Below are 16,035 nucleotides of genomic sequence, written 5' to 3' on the forward strand. Positions count from 1 at the left end.
AGGAACCCGCCACTTTCGAGGCCATTTTTGGCCAAACCATGGCGAGTTGGCCGGTGTGCAAGGTATCAATCTCTTCGTCTCGCTGAGTACTACAACTTTCCTTTTTGTTTCACCCAATTTCGTTGAGTATTGAAGAAGTTATATCCATTTGAATCTTACCCAGTTTCCGGCAACCTTAGTGGCTTTCGAGGGGTTTTATGGCCAAAAAACGGCGAGTTAGATGTCGTGTAGGTACCATTCTCTTCCTCTCTTCGAGGGCTACAAGTTTTGTTTTTGAATCCCTCGATTTCGTTGAGTTTTGACAAAGTTATGGCCGTTTAAAGTTGGTGTGGATTTTTGGCCGAATTCTTGCCTTCTCATCCTTGGGTCCGACGACCTACCAAACCCAGGCCCTTTGGGCCTTTTCTGCCAAGCCCAACCCAAAACCCATTTTAGTTTTATTATTTATTTTATTAATTGTTTTAAGTTAAAGGCCTTTGGGCCAAATTAGCTAAGGCCCTAAGCCTTTTTATCTAGAAACCCAAAACCCTTAGGCTTAAGGCTTTCTGGCCTTTTGAACCAGGGCCCTAAGCCTTCTCCTCTAAACCTAGCCCACCTAATTAGCTAAACCCGTAACCCTATCCGGTCCAAACCCTTTATGGGAAATATTCTGTTAGGGAATATTCTGTTAGGGAATATTCTAGGAATATTCTATTGACGTTTACGAATTTAACCGAAACTCTTCTTAAGGTAATTCGATGTTCTGAATCCGTTTCCAACGTCCGTCTTCCCAAATTCAATTTCTATTACATAGTTTTATTAATTGAGCCCTTTATGTGCTTAGGAGCAATTATAGTGGCGTTTCTGTCTTCGCTAGTTGCGTGGCTCTTCGGCGGCGAAGTACTGTGAGTGGACCCCTTCTAAAATGCATGTTTTGATAGTAGAAATGCATACATGAAAAGCATGATTTAATAATTATGTTTTATGAGACGCTTTGAGATAACATGCTTACTGAGGCTAGTTTGAATTATTACTATTTTTCCTATAACCCATGTTCTTATAGAATATCCGATGGATGACGATATGATATTTAGAACATGTTTTGCACACCTCTTTATAGTATAGATGATGGATGACTTTATACTATGAAGTTGCTTTTCAATATATATATGTTCAGTGGTTTTGTGCTTACCTAGTTGTCCTTTCCGCTACGGGACGTAGGGATAGATTCCGGTTCGTCCCGGGCGACGGTTTGGTGTTGGCATAGGGCCTGGAGTGTGTTTTCTCTGGCTATTTAGCACAGAGACGGGGAGCCGGCATGGGGCCTGAAATTTATTTTCCTCTGACTGTCTGCTCAGAGACGGGGAGCCTGCATGGGGTCTGGGGGTTATCGGACAATTCACTAATGATTATTATATATACAAGTTATGATTTTTAGACACTGCACATCATGTTAGGTTTCAGAAAACCTATGTTTTTCATTATATATATGTGTTTTCATAAACCTAGGGGTTAGTATGTTGATAACTGTTTTATTATATTTATATCAAATTGGTCCACTCATGTTTGTTTTGCGCCCCCTTCAGGACATACGAACGAGGATTACGATTTAAGCTACGAGGCTTTTCCCTACCAATGATTCAGTGTTATATTTCCTCTGCTTCGACATCTATTGTAATATAGCACTCCTCTATCTTGAATTCTATTTGTACTCTGTGACTAGACGTATGCTCTGATATTATGTGTATGACCATAATTTTATTAATTAGAAGTTGAATTTTTATATTATGTTGCTAGTTCCTTCTGCCCGTTTTAGCTTATTTCTAAGCTTTTACTTAGTTAAATGGCTTTCGTCACCCTTCGGGTGTCGGCCAACACGTGGCCATCCCGATGTCCCGAGGACATCGGGATCGGGACGTGTCACCTATAGTTCTTTTATGACCATGTTGTTGTGTTTTGGACGTCAAAATACGAATAAACACCTCGAAGGACTATATTCCCTGTTTTTTGACGAGGTGCCGGGACTTGCAAACATTTTCTGATCATATTCTGGCCACGATTAGCCATGAGGAAGGTATATTTCGACTCCTTGCTTCACGAGCTTCATTTTGGTATTTTAGTTCACTTGTTTTGACTAAGTTTCGAGCTCCATTGAAGCTCGAGAATTCTCCGGCCGATTTCTGGCCTTCTTCTTCCTTTTGTCCGGTGACCCATAAACCTTAGACCCAAAACCCTTTTCACCCAACCCATTTGGGCAGCCCAATCCCTTAGCCTTTTAAACCAAAGGACCCAATTAAATTGTAATACCCTGAAAATTTAAATATATGAATGTGTGGAGAAAATCGAAAATAAATCGATTTATAGTTATAAAAATAGATTTGGGAAATTTTAGTGTTTTGTTTCCGGAAATTTTTATAATTTATGTATTGGTATTATTGAGATTTTATATGATTTTTATTTGAGAATTTATAATAATTTATTTGAGTTTAGTCTTAAAATTAAACTAATTACAAAGTTTGGAATTTGGAAATTTATTTTTTAAAATCCATAGACCATTTGAGATCAAAATTTTTATTTTTAAATAGAGCTCGATCTCATGAACACGTGGGCGCAAACTGTTCGTGTATCGGAGTTATAACGAAGAAGTTATTAACGTTGAAAGTTAGGGATATTTTGGTAATTTTCCTACATTCTAGAAGGCTTCAGATTTTTGGAGCAAAATTTGGGGAGCCACGTGTGTGGCCAAGATTGAAGGAATGAGAGAAATTGAGGGTGGAGATGGAAAAGAAAGGAGAGAAAAAGGAGGAACCGGACAAAGGAGAGGGAGGAGGAGAGAAATGGGCCAATGAGAAGAGAGAACAAGGAGGGGAAAGGAGAGGAAGTGCACCGGATCCTTCAAACCGATTCTATATTTCCGACCTGACCCGGCCTTCTCCACCTCCTCCGATGGTTTTTCGTCGATTTTTTCGACGAACTATGGTACCAAACCAACTGAAAAAGGGTTCCATGACCTTCCCTCTGCCTATTCCACCATAAATTAGATGAAAATTTGCCCTGAAATTATGCAAACCGCATCGGTGGGTGTGTGAGTTCATAGGTGTCAATCCACCAAATCTGATACAAAATCCTTCAATTACCACCACCAAAATACTCCTTTGGAGCTCAGGAACAAAGCCCAAACAAGTTTGGGGGCGTCGGAGTTGCTATGGAGTCGAATTGAGGACACCCAAATTATAGAGTTCCGGCGGGTTCGTGTTGAATTGACGCTTTTCCAGGCCAAATTGGCCTTGGTCACATGTGTGAAAGTTGTTCCTCTCCTTGAACTCTACTCGCCTGTAAAATTTGGTAATTTTTAGAGTTGGTCGGAATTTGGTAATTCTATCATTATCACCTGTTGTTTGAGTGAATGATATAATTTCTTACCGTCTCTTGTCCAAAACATTTGTAATATTGTGCCAATTATGTTATATATTTGCAGGATGCATAGCAATTGGGTTTCAGTACAACTGTCTGCCCCATATTTGATCATGTTTAACTGGGGCATTTCATGGTCTAATTAATTTTGACGGATTTGAAAGGCTTTTAAAACAAATTAGAACCGAACTTTGGAATCTACTACCCCAAACAAATTGGCAAAGAAAAATCAAAGCACAAAAGTAACACACTGCAAATTACCGTAATCAGAATTCATCAGGTCATGTACATAACTACATACTACATAACATTTACTTAGGATATGAAATGGTGAGATCGATAAATTCGAAATCATCATTATATTGTTGTTCTTATTACATTAATATAGATATATGTAGCCACTATATATACCTAGAAGAGTAAATACCATACCAATGCATTAGGATTTCCACAATTTGTTGTCCTGACACAATCGACCGGATTCGCTGCAGTGTAGTCAAAGCAGATGACGACTTCCACCAGATACGGGCTCACCCCGTCATACTTGCACATAAGAAGAGGTGCTTTCCCTCCTATAGTCCGTCGAATGGCCAATTCAAGGTCGATATAACGATATGGATAGCCTGGTACAATCCAAGTTGTTTGAGAAAATAGATGGAGTGCATTGTAGGTAGACCACAATCTATAAGCTTCACGGAAGTATTGTGTCTGGGAAAATGTATTGTCCGAGCACCTGCCGTGCTTGTTGTACTCATACTCCCAGAAATCCGTATTTGTTTGTCTAATGTTGAAGTTGGGCCAGGAATAGGACAAAAGTAGTTGCAGATATTGATTGTCGGGATCATTCATCTGAAGCACAAAGACGAGAAAGTACATGCATTTCAGAAAGCCGCATTAAAAAAAAAAAAAAAACTGAAATGAGTATATGTATGCGATGTGCACCTCACTACGGCTGAATGCGGTACCAGCGCAGGTTAAAGGAGCAGCTGGATTGGTGCTGCTGCTTGGCCAGAGGCCGTGCGTCGTAAAGGTACGGGGCAGTACTGGTTGGTCTCCGCAGATATCGGTTCCGTAGCAGAAGGCCAATGGGGATTGCTAGACGAACTGGAAGATGTCATATGGTGTGGCAGCATTGATCTTTCCGAGAGAGGTGATGAAGTAAAGAGTGAGGACAAGGAGAGCAATCTTGAAGAAGTGCATGATTGTCAAGCGGTTATCAGAAGAACACAGGGAGGGAGGATGGGAGGAGAAAAAATAAAGAAGGCTAAAGAGTGAAGTAGGTGTGAATTAACATTTCCAAGGAATTAACAGGTGTTTAAATAGTTAGAATTAAGGTGAAGCTAGCTAGCAAACAAGATAATAATTAAGGTCAAGTAAGTGTGAACATATACTGAATTAGGGAATATGCCTCTTTCTTGTTATCCAAGGCATTGCATTCTCATATGCATGCTATAAAGGGCAGTAAGCGTGTAGTGGTTGATTCATCATCAACCCAATCAACCCAATAGTGGTTTCTCATATATCAGATTCAGACCCTAAGCTAGCTAATAGTCTCAATTTTAGATTATAATTCTGTTTCAAAAATCCATTCAGGACCATGCTAGCTAAACATGGTTCTGATCGAATAAATACATAAACGATTTGGACATTATTTGTGTATCTTATCTTGTAAAAACGCACAACTTACACTACACTTGATTTGGTCGTCCATTCAATTGATTATTGAAGTTTCAACTTTCAACCACTACCTTCTAGCAGTAATAATTCTTACTGAAAATTTTGGAGCTCTCCTCTTCATGGCTTCTATTGAACTTATCCCACTTGCAGATAATTAATTAACTTGTGGATTAAAGTAAAAAGCTATTTCAATTTGCTGCTGCTAACCCAGGAGCTAGCCTTCAGACCGGGGAACTCATATCGTCCTATTGACACCCGCTTTGTCGTTGCAAGGCGACACCGCAGGATGGATATCTGCGGATAGTCGTCAATCATCATTTCGTTTCATGGTTGTATTGCTTCATATTTGCAGATTGTTAATACAACATGCCGTTTGTTTAGTTAATTCATTAATCAAACATGATCAAATATACAACAAATAAATTTTTATCGACTCCAAGTTTGAGTAGTTAGAATTGAGGTTAAGGGTAGTGTAGAGAAAGATTCAGTTGAAGATAGCTAGCAAAGAATTAATTAAGGCGAAGTGAGTGTGTGAACATATTCTGAATTAGGGAATGCCTCTTTCTTGATGTCCAAGGCATTGCATTCTCATATGCATGCTATAAAGGGTAGTAACTGTCTATTGGATGATTCATCATGAACCCAATCAACCCAATTACAGTGGTTCCTCATATATCAGATTCAGACCCTATGCTAGCTAATAGTCTCAACTTTTAGATTATAATTTTGTTTCAAAAATCTACTCAAGATCACGCTAGCTAAACATGGTTCTAATCGAATAAATTCATAAACAATTTGGACATTTTTTGTGTATCCTATCTTCTAAAAACGTACAACTTACACTACACTCGATTTGGACGTCCATTCAATTGATTATTGAAGTTTCAACCACTACCTTCTAGCAGTAGTTATTCTTATCTTTGAAATTTTGGAGCTCTCCTCTTCATGGTTTCTTTTGAACTTACTTATAACGCTTGCAGATAATTAATTAACTTAAGGATTAAGTAAATAGCTATTTCAATTGGGAACTTTAATGAAAAGCTCCCGGTACTATTCACTTTAACGAAAAACCACATTTTAACACTAAAATGTCAATCCTGGTACTATTCACTTTACCCTTTATTTTGTCATTTTCGTTAAAACTCGAAGTTTTAAAACCCTTTCCTGCTGCTAACCCTAGTGCTAGCTGATAAGTGAATTTTATATTATATATTTAACCCTATTCTTGGTATATTTTGGTTCTTATTTTGGAAGAATTTTGATACTTTGAATTGTATTTTCGATAGAGGACTTTCGAATTCCTTTGGAGCAAAACGTGGTCAAATGGATGAATTTTGGAGTAATTCTAGTTGGAAGACGTTCATGAGTCACTTGGCTTGATCATATCAAAATATCAGATTTTTCTACCAAGCGATGATTTTCTGGCGATAGAATAAAGGAGCAGCGTGCAGTGCTGTCAAACTGACGTATTGGGTTTCTTTGGGCTTTTTGGCATCTAAGATGATGTCTTTTGGGTTCAAAGCCTTCTGCACTTATGTTCGGGACATCTCAAGCTTTATTTCTAGCCGTTTTGGACCTGTTTTGGAGACCTGAAGATCCAGAAACGTGGCTGTTTTGAGGCTGTGCAGATTTTGGACGAATTTATCTAGTTAATTTAGGATTATGTTTCCTATTTTATTTCAATTTATTTGGTTTCCTAGTTTTATTCTAAGACCTTTTAGGGTTTTATTTTGTAATAGTATAAATAAGACTTTTAGCCATTAGGGTTGAGGGAGGAGAGGCAACATAGGAGAGAACGCACACACTAATTTAGAGAGACTTTGAAGTTTATTTTCAAGGTGTTCTCTACCCTTATTTTTAATAATATTTCGTTGTATGATTGTTAGTAACTAATTTTCGTTTGCTAGGGCGAAGCCTTGAGCCTTAGCATGAATATGTAGTCTTTATTCAATTGCTCATGATATTATGCATGTATACTTTGAATTATTAATCATTGTGCTTGAACTGTCTCTATGTCTTAATGCTTAGCTACCATTAGGATGTTTAGATAAGTAATCGGATGCAATTCGATCGGAATATCACCGGAGGATTGAGTATTGCTTCTTGTGGTTAATAATTGTAATTTCACCTAAGGCGAATATTACGCTCTTAGGGGTTGCATGGTTTTTCAAAAGGTTTTCATAAAACTTAATGAGTCTTGCATCTTTATATTTGATCTGAATATCACAGACGGATTGCGTGTTAGATATATGTTCTTGCTTGAATATCACGAGGATAATATGCATAAGGAAAACCTAACCTTCAAAGTTGCATGTGTAATTCATAAGTAATTGGTAAAACTACATAGGATTGTTAAGGGGACGGCGGAACCCTAGGTTTTTAACTTTATTTTCAAAATTATTTTCTTTAGTTTTTCTTTGTTAACTTCTTTAATTGTTTTATTTTAAAATTCGTTTTTATTATTTTAAATTCCAAAATCAACCTTTAAGCAATTTTGTTCTAAATAATTAGCTAAGGATTAGTTTAAATACAAATTATTCAATCAATCTCTGTGGAAAACGACCTTGCTTGAGCTGCTATACTACGACAACCTTGTACTCTTGCAAGTATTTTTAAGTGTTTTTATCCCTACTTTTGTAGGTGGTAAAAATACCTACCACAAGCCCTCATATCGCCCTATTGAGTATTGACACCATCTTGGTCGCTGCAAGGCGACACCACAAGGTGGATATTTGCGGGTACTCATCATTTCATTTCACGGTTGTATTTCTTCACAGTTGCGGATTGTTAATACAATAATCAAACATAATCAAATATACAACATATAAATTTCTATCGACTCCAAGTTCTACGCCCTTATTGATGCATGTTGTATCAAGTACTACGTACTCTTGTACTTCTAGTTGCCTTCCATGACCGAAACTATACTCTTCACATATACAAGAGGCGAATGATTTGCTTTGCACAGTGGAAAATAAGACGGTGGTGGAGGAAAACAGGGAATAATCCTTACAGCAGTTTGAATTGGAAGATTTTTAAGGTTTTTAGTACGGATGTTATAGCAGACTATGCATCCATTATCCGTTAACAGAAGAACCTCGTCGCTCTTCCACATTGCCAATGTGTTGCGCAGGTGGACAGGGGACATTGAGAACGTTGGGATCTTGGATGCAAAGTGTTTTGTCCAAACACTACCTTCATTAGTCCCACCACCACCAGAATCATCATCCATTAGCCACATTTCAAAGGTTAGTGCATCACCATCCTCAAAAGTATATATATTCAAGCGAAAAAGAGCGATGGATTCATTCCACACCTTAAGACGAATGTCAAGGCCAACTCCTCTGAAATCGTTGAACTCTAGCATCTCATGTGGTAACAGTATGTCATGAAACACCTCACAACTCATGTCAAACAACACGATCACTCGCCTAATCTTTTCTTCCTCCTGATAGGCGGCATCATAGCTATGGACAAATTCCTTTTGTTGCTCACTTCCTATCCAATAACACATCCCCTTGAAGTACACCTGAAAAGTTTCAGGCCAAAGGAAAGTAGTTTCCGTTTCTAAAGAACAAGGCTTGATCTCTCTCCACGAATCTGTTCCCAAGGTATACACTACTACCTTGGGAGGATGAATAATCAAATGTTTTGTGTCGCCATGCAATTCTGAACCAGAAAATCCAATTTTGACAACTTTGTAATCTTTGGATTTAGGATCATAGCCTAATCCCAAAACATCGTTGAACCGACTTGTTAGTGGCATGTAAGGCATACCCAACCACCAAGGATGAGGATCCCTACGGGATGCTTCGTCAAACCAATCTGGAATGTATGTCTCCAAGGGAAGGACCCTGAATTCCTGAATTGCCGGATTCCACAAAAGCACCTTAGTAGAATTAGGCCGAGCTAGACAAATGATCCCATCACAATGACCTATAACATGAAATGATCGATCATCTCCAATCTCTAGACTCATAGAAAGAGGAATATTGATGTCCTCGATCCCAGAAAGAGTGCTACACTTATGCACACCATCATCGTCATCATCAACAATGACATTGTCAAAAGTAAGTACTGAGAATACGGATTGAATTTTGTCACCATTTGGGTCTTCTGTAGGAGGGACTAACATTCTTTTTAAAAGGACACGAGTGGATTGATCGTCCAGCAAGGAATGGGAGAGGTGTTTGTCGACGAACCAGGGGTCGTTGATGAGAGCATGCCACCATTTAGCGACGCACTTGAATCGTATCAGAGATTTCGGAGGCAAAGTTGACAGAATATTCACCAACAAATCTTGTCCAATTTTGGATGTTTTGTTCGTCATTCGTGCAATGTCAAGTATCGACCTCACCCTTGTTCTATTACACTCACAAAAGCCAACACAACAAGATCAGAAGATTCCACAATTACACATTCTCTTTAATTAAGCTGATTCTCAAAAGCTCATATCATCTGGCACAAACGTTAAAATCAGCGACAAAAGCATGATCTTGGCTAAAAGATTCTGAAAAACTCAGTAGCATTTGAATTTGCTTTAATTTACTAATTAAAAAAAAAAACTCATGGATACATTAAAAAATTTAACCCTACTGAAAATGCCAATTGAAATTCAAAAGCGAAATAAGAATTGAAACAAAAAAAGTATCGTTCTTTCATTTAAAAAAAGATATATATATAAACTGAAATTGAATAATAAAAAGCTAGAAATAAAGTTACCTTGTTGTATACTAGGCAGTAGGAAGAGGAAGAGACCGAAGCAGAAGCAGCGCTGCGAGTGAGAGGGAAAGGGGCAGACTCGGCGCAGAAAATCTATCTTCTGCGTTTTGTTCGTGCAGCTGCCTGCGATAATGCGATGGCAGAGAGGGGTTTTTATTTTGATTCTTGTGCGACCGTTTTTCAACACCGTCCCAAATTTACAAACTTACCCTCGGAAATTCGTCCACAGTTTGCTGTCTCCTTTTCAGTGTCTCATTTGTGTTTGCTCTCTTAACTTTTTAACAGTTATCTATGCCTATAAACTTAACTTTTAATTTAACGGTGTTATTTTTTCAAAAGACTAATATAACAAATAAAAAGAAAATAAAGAAAAGCAAAAGGTGCCAAACTCTCCACCTACCCGATAACACTGTTTTAAAAATCTCCGCCTAAGCGCTAGACGGCTGATTATCGTTTCGATTAATCTCTAGGCATTTGAAAATTAAGAAATAGAGTCTAGACCTGCTTAGCGGTTGCCTAAACCGCTTAGGCACCTGCCTAGGCTGCCCAAACCCGCCTAGACACTTGCTTAGTTTGCAACTCTTATTTAGACATAAAATAGATAACCATTATTTTGTATTTATCTTTTTCAATAATTTGTACGAGATTTGTTAAATACTTATTTGAACACATATTATATGTTTGCTTCCATGTTTTCATTATGTTAATACTTTATAATCTTTATGTCATTCTAATTTGCAATTTATGTCTCTCAATAAAAATTATGTATTTTTTTAAGTGTACATAGGCAGTTATTTATACGATATAATAATTTACTTAAATTCTAGATCCTAACCTACTGTCCTACTAGCGCCTAGCGTATTTTAGAACATTGGCCCATAATCAACCACCAAACCACACACAAGCTCGTTGGCGGCCACACTAATCAACAACGCAATCCAAATCAACGCACAATACTTTTGAAGGAATTGAAATCTTTGGCTTTCTTTGGTTTTTTAGAAAATGTGGCTATCCTCAAATTTCAGAAAGAACCAAAAAAATGAATTGTGGCTATCCTCAAATTCCAGAAAAAAAATAATGAATTGTGGCTAATCCTTAGATTCCAAAATACCAAAAATTTGTTGATGGGCTAGATCCATCATATAAGGGTTTTTGCAACAACACTTCTCTAATTTGAAGAGAGAGGAAATGAGAGAAATGGTGAAGTGGTAAGCTTCGTCGCTAATGAAGAGCTTCGCAGACGACGGGTGGGACTGGTTGAGATAGATGGTCGTTGGGTAGTTAAGGGATGCTATTGTTTTTCTTTAATTTTTTTTAATGTTAACACTGTTGAATTAGTGTTGCCACTCAGTACTACGGTCTGGTGGTATTCCTCTTCACTTAGAAGTGAGAGGTCTTAAGTTTGAATCTCGTGGATGGTAAAATTGATACCAAATTAGGCTGCCCATTGTGTGGCTTAGCCGAACTCATTCTCCCCTTAGTATAAAAAATATTGATGTACTAAAAAAACACTATTGAATTGGTGTTATGTTGAAGCATAAGTGTCACAAAGTTAGAAAGAAGACATGATGAAGACACTAGTTTTGGGACATCAAACTCCTGGCCCCTCAATTTGTTTTTATTTATTACATTAAAATTAATGGAAGGTTACATTAATAATGGTATCTCCCCCTTTAAGGTCGCGACTGTAGGGTCTAAAGAATGTTTAGGGAAAAAAGGAGCAAAGAGAGGATTACAAAATTTAATCATTGAGAGCACAACTACCATATTGTGGAAAAGGATCCTCTCCCGATCCCTTCCTCATAATCCACCAAGTCTAGGGATCCGGGCCATTGAAATTTGATCCAACAACCAAAGTTATTATAACTTTTAAAGTGGGCCCTTATTTGTAGCCATTAGATTCCTGGACTTGGTGGATTAGGAGGAAGAGATCCGGAGAGGTTCCCTTTCCCCATATTGTAACAATGTTAAAGGAGCCTGTAAACATGGAAATTCCTGTGACAAATGAAACGAGAACACGTGTACAAAATAATATTTTGTATTAATTTTGGGGTTACAATCTCTTTTACAATTTGATCATTTGATTCTATTATCGTAAGGTGTAGATTTGTGGATGGACTGTTGATCCAAATGGTCGTTGGGGCTTGATCTTGATGAACAGTTGTGTGGATTTCTTCAAGGGCCTTTGGGCTTGATCTTAATGAACGAGGATGAACGGATTTTCAAGGGCCTTCGAGGCTTGATCTTGATGAACAGTTGTGTGGATTTCTTCAAGAGGTCGTTGGGCTTGATCTTGATGAATGAGGATGAACAGATCTTCAAGGGTCTTCGGGGCTTGATCTTGATGAACAATTGTGTGGATTTCTTCAAGGGCCGTTAGGCTTGATCTTGATGAACGAGGATGAACGGATTTTCAAGGGCCTTCGGGGCTTGATCTTGATGAACAATTTCTCCAAGGATTTGACAAAGAATGAAGAGAGCTTTCTTGATCCTTTGGGATTCTTGGGAATTTGGGAGGTTGGATGCTTGAAAGCTTTAGAGTTTCAAAGCTTCAAGGATTTGGGGAATTCTCTTTCAATTTGGGAGTAGAGAAATGTATTTGTCCATTGGTGAAGTGAAATGAATTAAATTGGCTTCTATTTATAGAATTTTTCAAGGTCTAATTTTGAATATAATATTCAGATGAAATGAATCATTTTTGCCATGTGTTCACACGTGTCCTATTTGTATTTGATGACTTATAAGATTTCTTTTCGACTTTTTGTTAAGTCACATGCTACGTGTAAAATTTATGTGACACGTGAACGTTGAAATTTTAATGCATTGGTCAATATTTATTTCATCGAAATTTCGATGTCTACAAATGCCCCCACTTCAAGACGCGTCATATACATGTGCTTGTCATGTGTACAAGATGCATTTTGAAGTCCCTTAACGTAGATGTCGATCCAAGAGCCGTCGAGACTTGATCTTGAATTCGGCTGGAAAATTTTCTAATTTCCTCCAATTTGTTGATTTTCCATAGGATTAATCTTGAACAGAGCTGGAGGGTTTTCTGGTTTCCTCCAAAGGTTGATTTTCCACAGGCTTAATCTTGAATTGGGCTGGCGGGTTTATTTATTTATTTATTTATTTCTGCTAGACTTCCTCCAATGACCGAATTTACTCCTTTTATTCGGAGCTAAATTTGATTCAAGGGTGGTGGACACTTGATCTTGAATCAGACTTGTGATTTCTTCAAGGGTCGTCGAGGCTTGATCTTGAATGAAATCGGAAAGTTGATTTCAAGTGCCGGCTGATTGCTCTCTTTCTCTTTGTCTTGCAAGGAAGAACAAGAACAAAGAAAATGATAAGGAGAAAGCATGCTATGAGATACTCATGCCTCCAGTATCGGTCTAATTTTGCTGATAAGTGTAAACTGTTGAGATTATTGGATTTGTTAGAGTTGATTTTTAATGCTTGAAGTCTGCAATTCTTCGTTTGAATACTTGACTGGAAATTATTGGTACATTCCTAAATGAGTTACTTTTGGGGTACTGTCTTACGGCCTTGTTTTGAATACTACCCCAAACTTTTTTTGTTTTGAACAAACGATATTATCTACACCAATGATGATTACAATCACCAGAGTTTATCTTTTATTGACCCTAAAAACTATTTGGGCCTAAACACCTTCCCATGTGTGCCTTTTAGCCACCGACATAATCCATCAGCTAGCTTGATTTGCCCTTCACAGTAGTTGTTTTTGTTGTTTAGTTAAGGATTTCTAGAAATCAGAAACTTTTTTTGTTTTTTTGTTTTTTGTTCCCTCATTTATGGCTTGTTAATACAAGCTATCGTTGCATATAAAAATAAAATAAAAAGGACGCAGCCTTATGCCAACCATATTTTTTAAAATTATTATTATTAAATAGATGATTCGAAACTTTTATAATAACTTAGATGAGGAGGGATGTTCGAACTTAACACACAAGGTAGAAATCAACTTCCAATCTACTAGGATATTGGACCACATGCATTATGCCCAACCATATAAATATCAAGGATTGGTAGCCTTACTCGATAATTACTTGTAAAACGGTCTTTGAATCTCAAAAATTGCTAAAATTTATTTATTTTAATACATTCGATATTATCTATACTAAAGGGTCGAAGAATGGCCAAACCTCACAGTGGCTAGCAATATTGCTTTTGTTTGAATTCGCCTTTAGTCACATGTATAAGGAAATTTAAATTTCATTCATTCACTAATCACCCGAGAATCATACTCATAAAGTAATTATCCAAAATTTAAAACAAAACACCAATAAATAATTGAAATACATAGAAAAAGAGTAATGCTAGGAGGCTAAATTTGTAGACAAAATTTGCAAACCAAATGATGTGTCACCAATAAGAAATGATCACGTTCATCCATTTTAATTAATAATCTAATCAACAACTTAGATGTCATTTAATTCACAAAATTGTCTTTAAATTTAGTCTCCCTAAGGATCCTAACATTACTCCATAGAAAATTGTTCAAAAACTTGAACCAAATATTAAGAGGGCGTTTAGCCACTAGGGGGAACTCGGATACATGTTGGCCCCTGTTTAAAAGTTATAATCTTCCATCAGTGTAGATGACTCTTGAAAATCAAAAAACTACATAGTGGTAACTTCGGGATTATCAACTTGAACAAAGTTAGTCTGTATGACTTTACGACGTGAATGATACTTAGCAACAACATGAGTAAGTGCTCGGCAAATGCATGACCAATAGTCCTTGGAACCACAATGGTAACATATGTCTATTTCTATGGTGGTTGTGTCTTACCTTTATTCTTGAAGTTGAAAGTCTTGAGATCTGGAGAATCACGCTTTGAAACCACAACGGTAACACATGTCTATTGGACCCCAAAAGTGTGGCAAGCGTTGTTCATTATGGGAAGCTGAGATATCCACCAACACATGAAGCCATAGGGTATTCTCTTCTTTACGATCAGCTCTACCATTTTGAAGGCCTCCAAAATTACACTTCCGGAATCATCCACCATGTTTGTCTCACAGGTTTGATTTCGTTTGCTTCTTATTTTCTTCAAAGTTTCAATGGAGAATTAAGGTTGGGTTTTGCTGAAATGACTGAACTTTTAAATCCCCCAAACATAAGTTGTGATGGAATGTGGTTCTTCTGATAAATTGCCGATCCAATTGTTGTTTCGATGTAGGGTTGAAACCGAATACACTGTACTTTAATCAATGCGGGGATCCTTCTATAGCTGCAATGACTGAAATCCACCATTTCAGGACTATGCCAGTTTTTGGTCCTCGGAGCTACCCTGTGAGAATAGCGGTTGTGGGAGACATTGGCCTTACTTACAACACAACTACCACAATAAGTCACTTGACAAGTAACAATCCTGATCTTGTTCTATTGATTGGTGATGTTACTTATACAAACCTCTACCTCACAATGCATTCAGAGAAAGTAGCTTTGGCCATGGGATCTTTGAGGTACTCATTTTTCTGTTTGGCAAATATCCAGTTTGACAATGCATTCAATTGCATTATAATTTAATGGCGGACGAGAACTAAAGCAATGTGTTTTCTTCCCCAATAGAAATGGCATTTTTTTCGTGCTCCTCGATTCCTGCAATTGCTACGATAACGTGTTTGATTGCAGCTGTCATGGGTTCTTATTGGCTCGAATTCCCACCACCTTGGACGGCCCGTCCTAGCCCCTCACCGTCCCTTTTGATCCCAGTCTGCGCGGCAACACCTTTGATTTGCCGGACGACGATCAGCGGGTCCGTTCATTTTATCATGCTTGGAGTTTACACTGACTTTAGCAAATCAGGTTATTAAAGTTTGCCTGATGTTTTAGCTTATTCCTTGCCTAAATATTCTTATTTTTTGCATTTCTTTTTCTTTACAAGTCATTTCTTTATTGTTTCTATCCCCATTAAATCAGTGATCACTTTGCCCATAGGGCAACAATACAGGTGGCTGAAGCAAGATCTGGCTAATGTGGACAGATCTACAACTCCTTGGTTGGTAGCTACTTGGCATTCTCCCTGGTATAATACCTACGAGGCCCATTACAAAGAGGCAGAATGTATGAGTTTGGAAATGGAAAAGCTAATGTGCTCTTATGGCATTGATATAGTGTTCAATGGACATGTAAGTAACGATAACCACCAATAATTGTCACAAACCAATGATTGTCACAATCTTTGATAGGTAACAAGTTTCTTTCTTATAGCC

General features: G+C 37.6%; 1 protein-coding gene across 1 annotated transcript; it reads right to left on the bottom strand.

The window, feature by feature from the left end:
• Positions 1-7,801: 7,801 nt before the first annotated feature.
• On the bottom strand, positions 7,802-9,929 carry LOC126587598 (protein SUPPRESSOR OF NIM1 1-like). Its single transcript, XM_050252682.1, has 2 exons — positions 9,793-9,929; positions 7,802-9,434 (listed from the first exon to the last, which is right to left on the bottom strand). Exon 2 carries the CDS (start codon positions 9,398-9,400, stop codon positions 7,970-7,972), a length of 1,431 nt encoding a protein of 476 aa, XP_050108639.1. The 5' UTR covers positions 9,401-9,434; positions 9,793-9,929; the 3' UTR covers positions 7,802-7,969.
• Positions 9,930-16,035: the final 6,106 nt, after the last annotated feature.

This window comes from Malus sylvestris, chromosome 10, assembly GCF_916048215.2.
Source record: "Malus sylvestris chromosome 10, drMalSylv7.2, whole genome shotgun sequence".
Taxonomy (NCBI): Eukaryota; Viridiplantae; Streptophyta; class Magnoliopsida; order Rosales; family Rosaceae; genus Malus; species Malus sylvestris.

Bases quoted from the DNA above. Each gene is read 5' to 3' on its own strand.
- LOC126587598 (XM_050252682.1), bottom strand. From the start codon at position 9,400: ATGACGAACAAAACATCCAAAATTGGACAAGATTTGTTGGTGAATATT.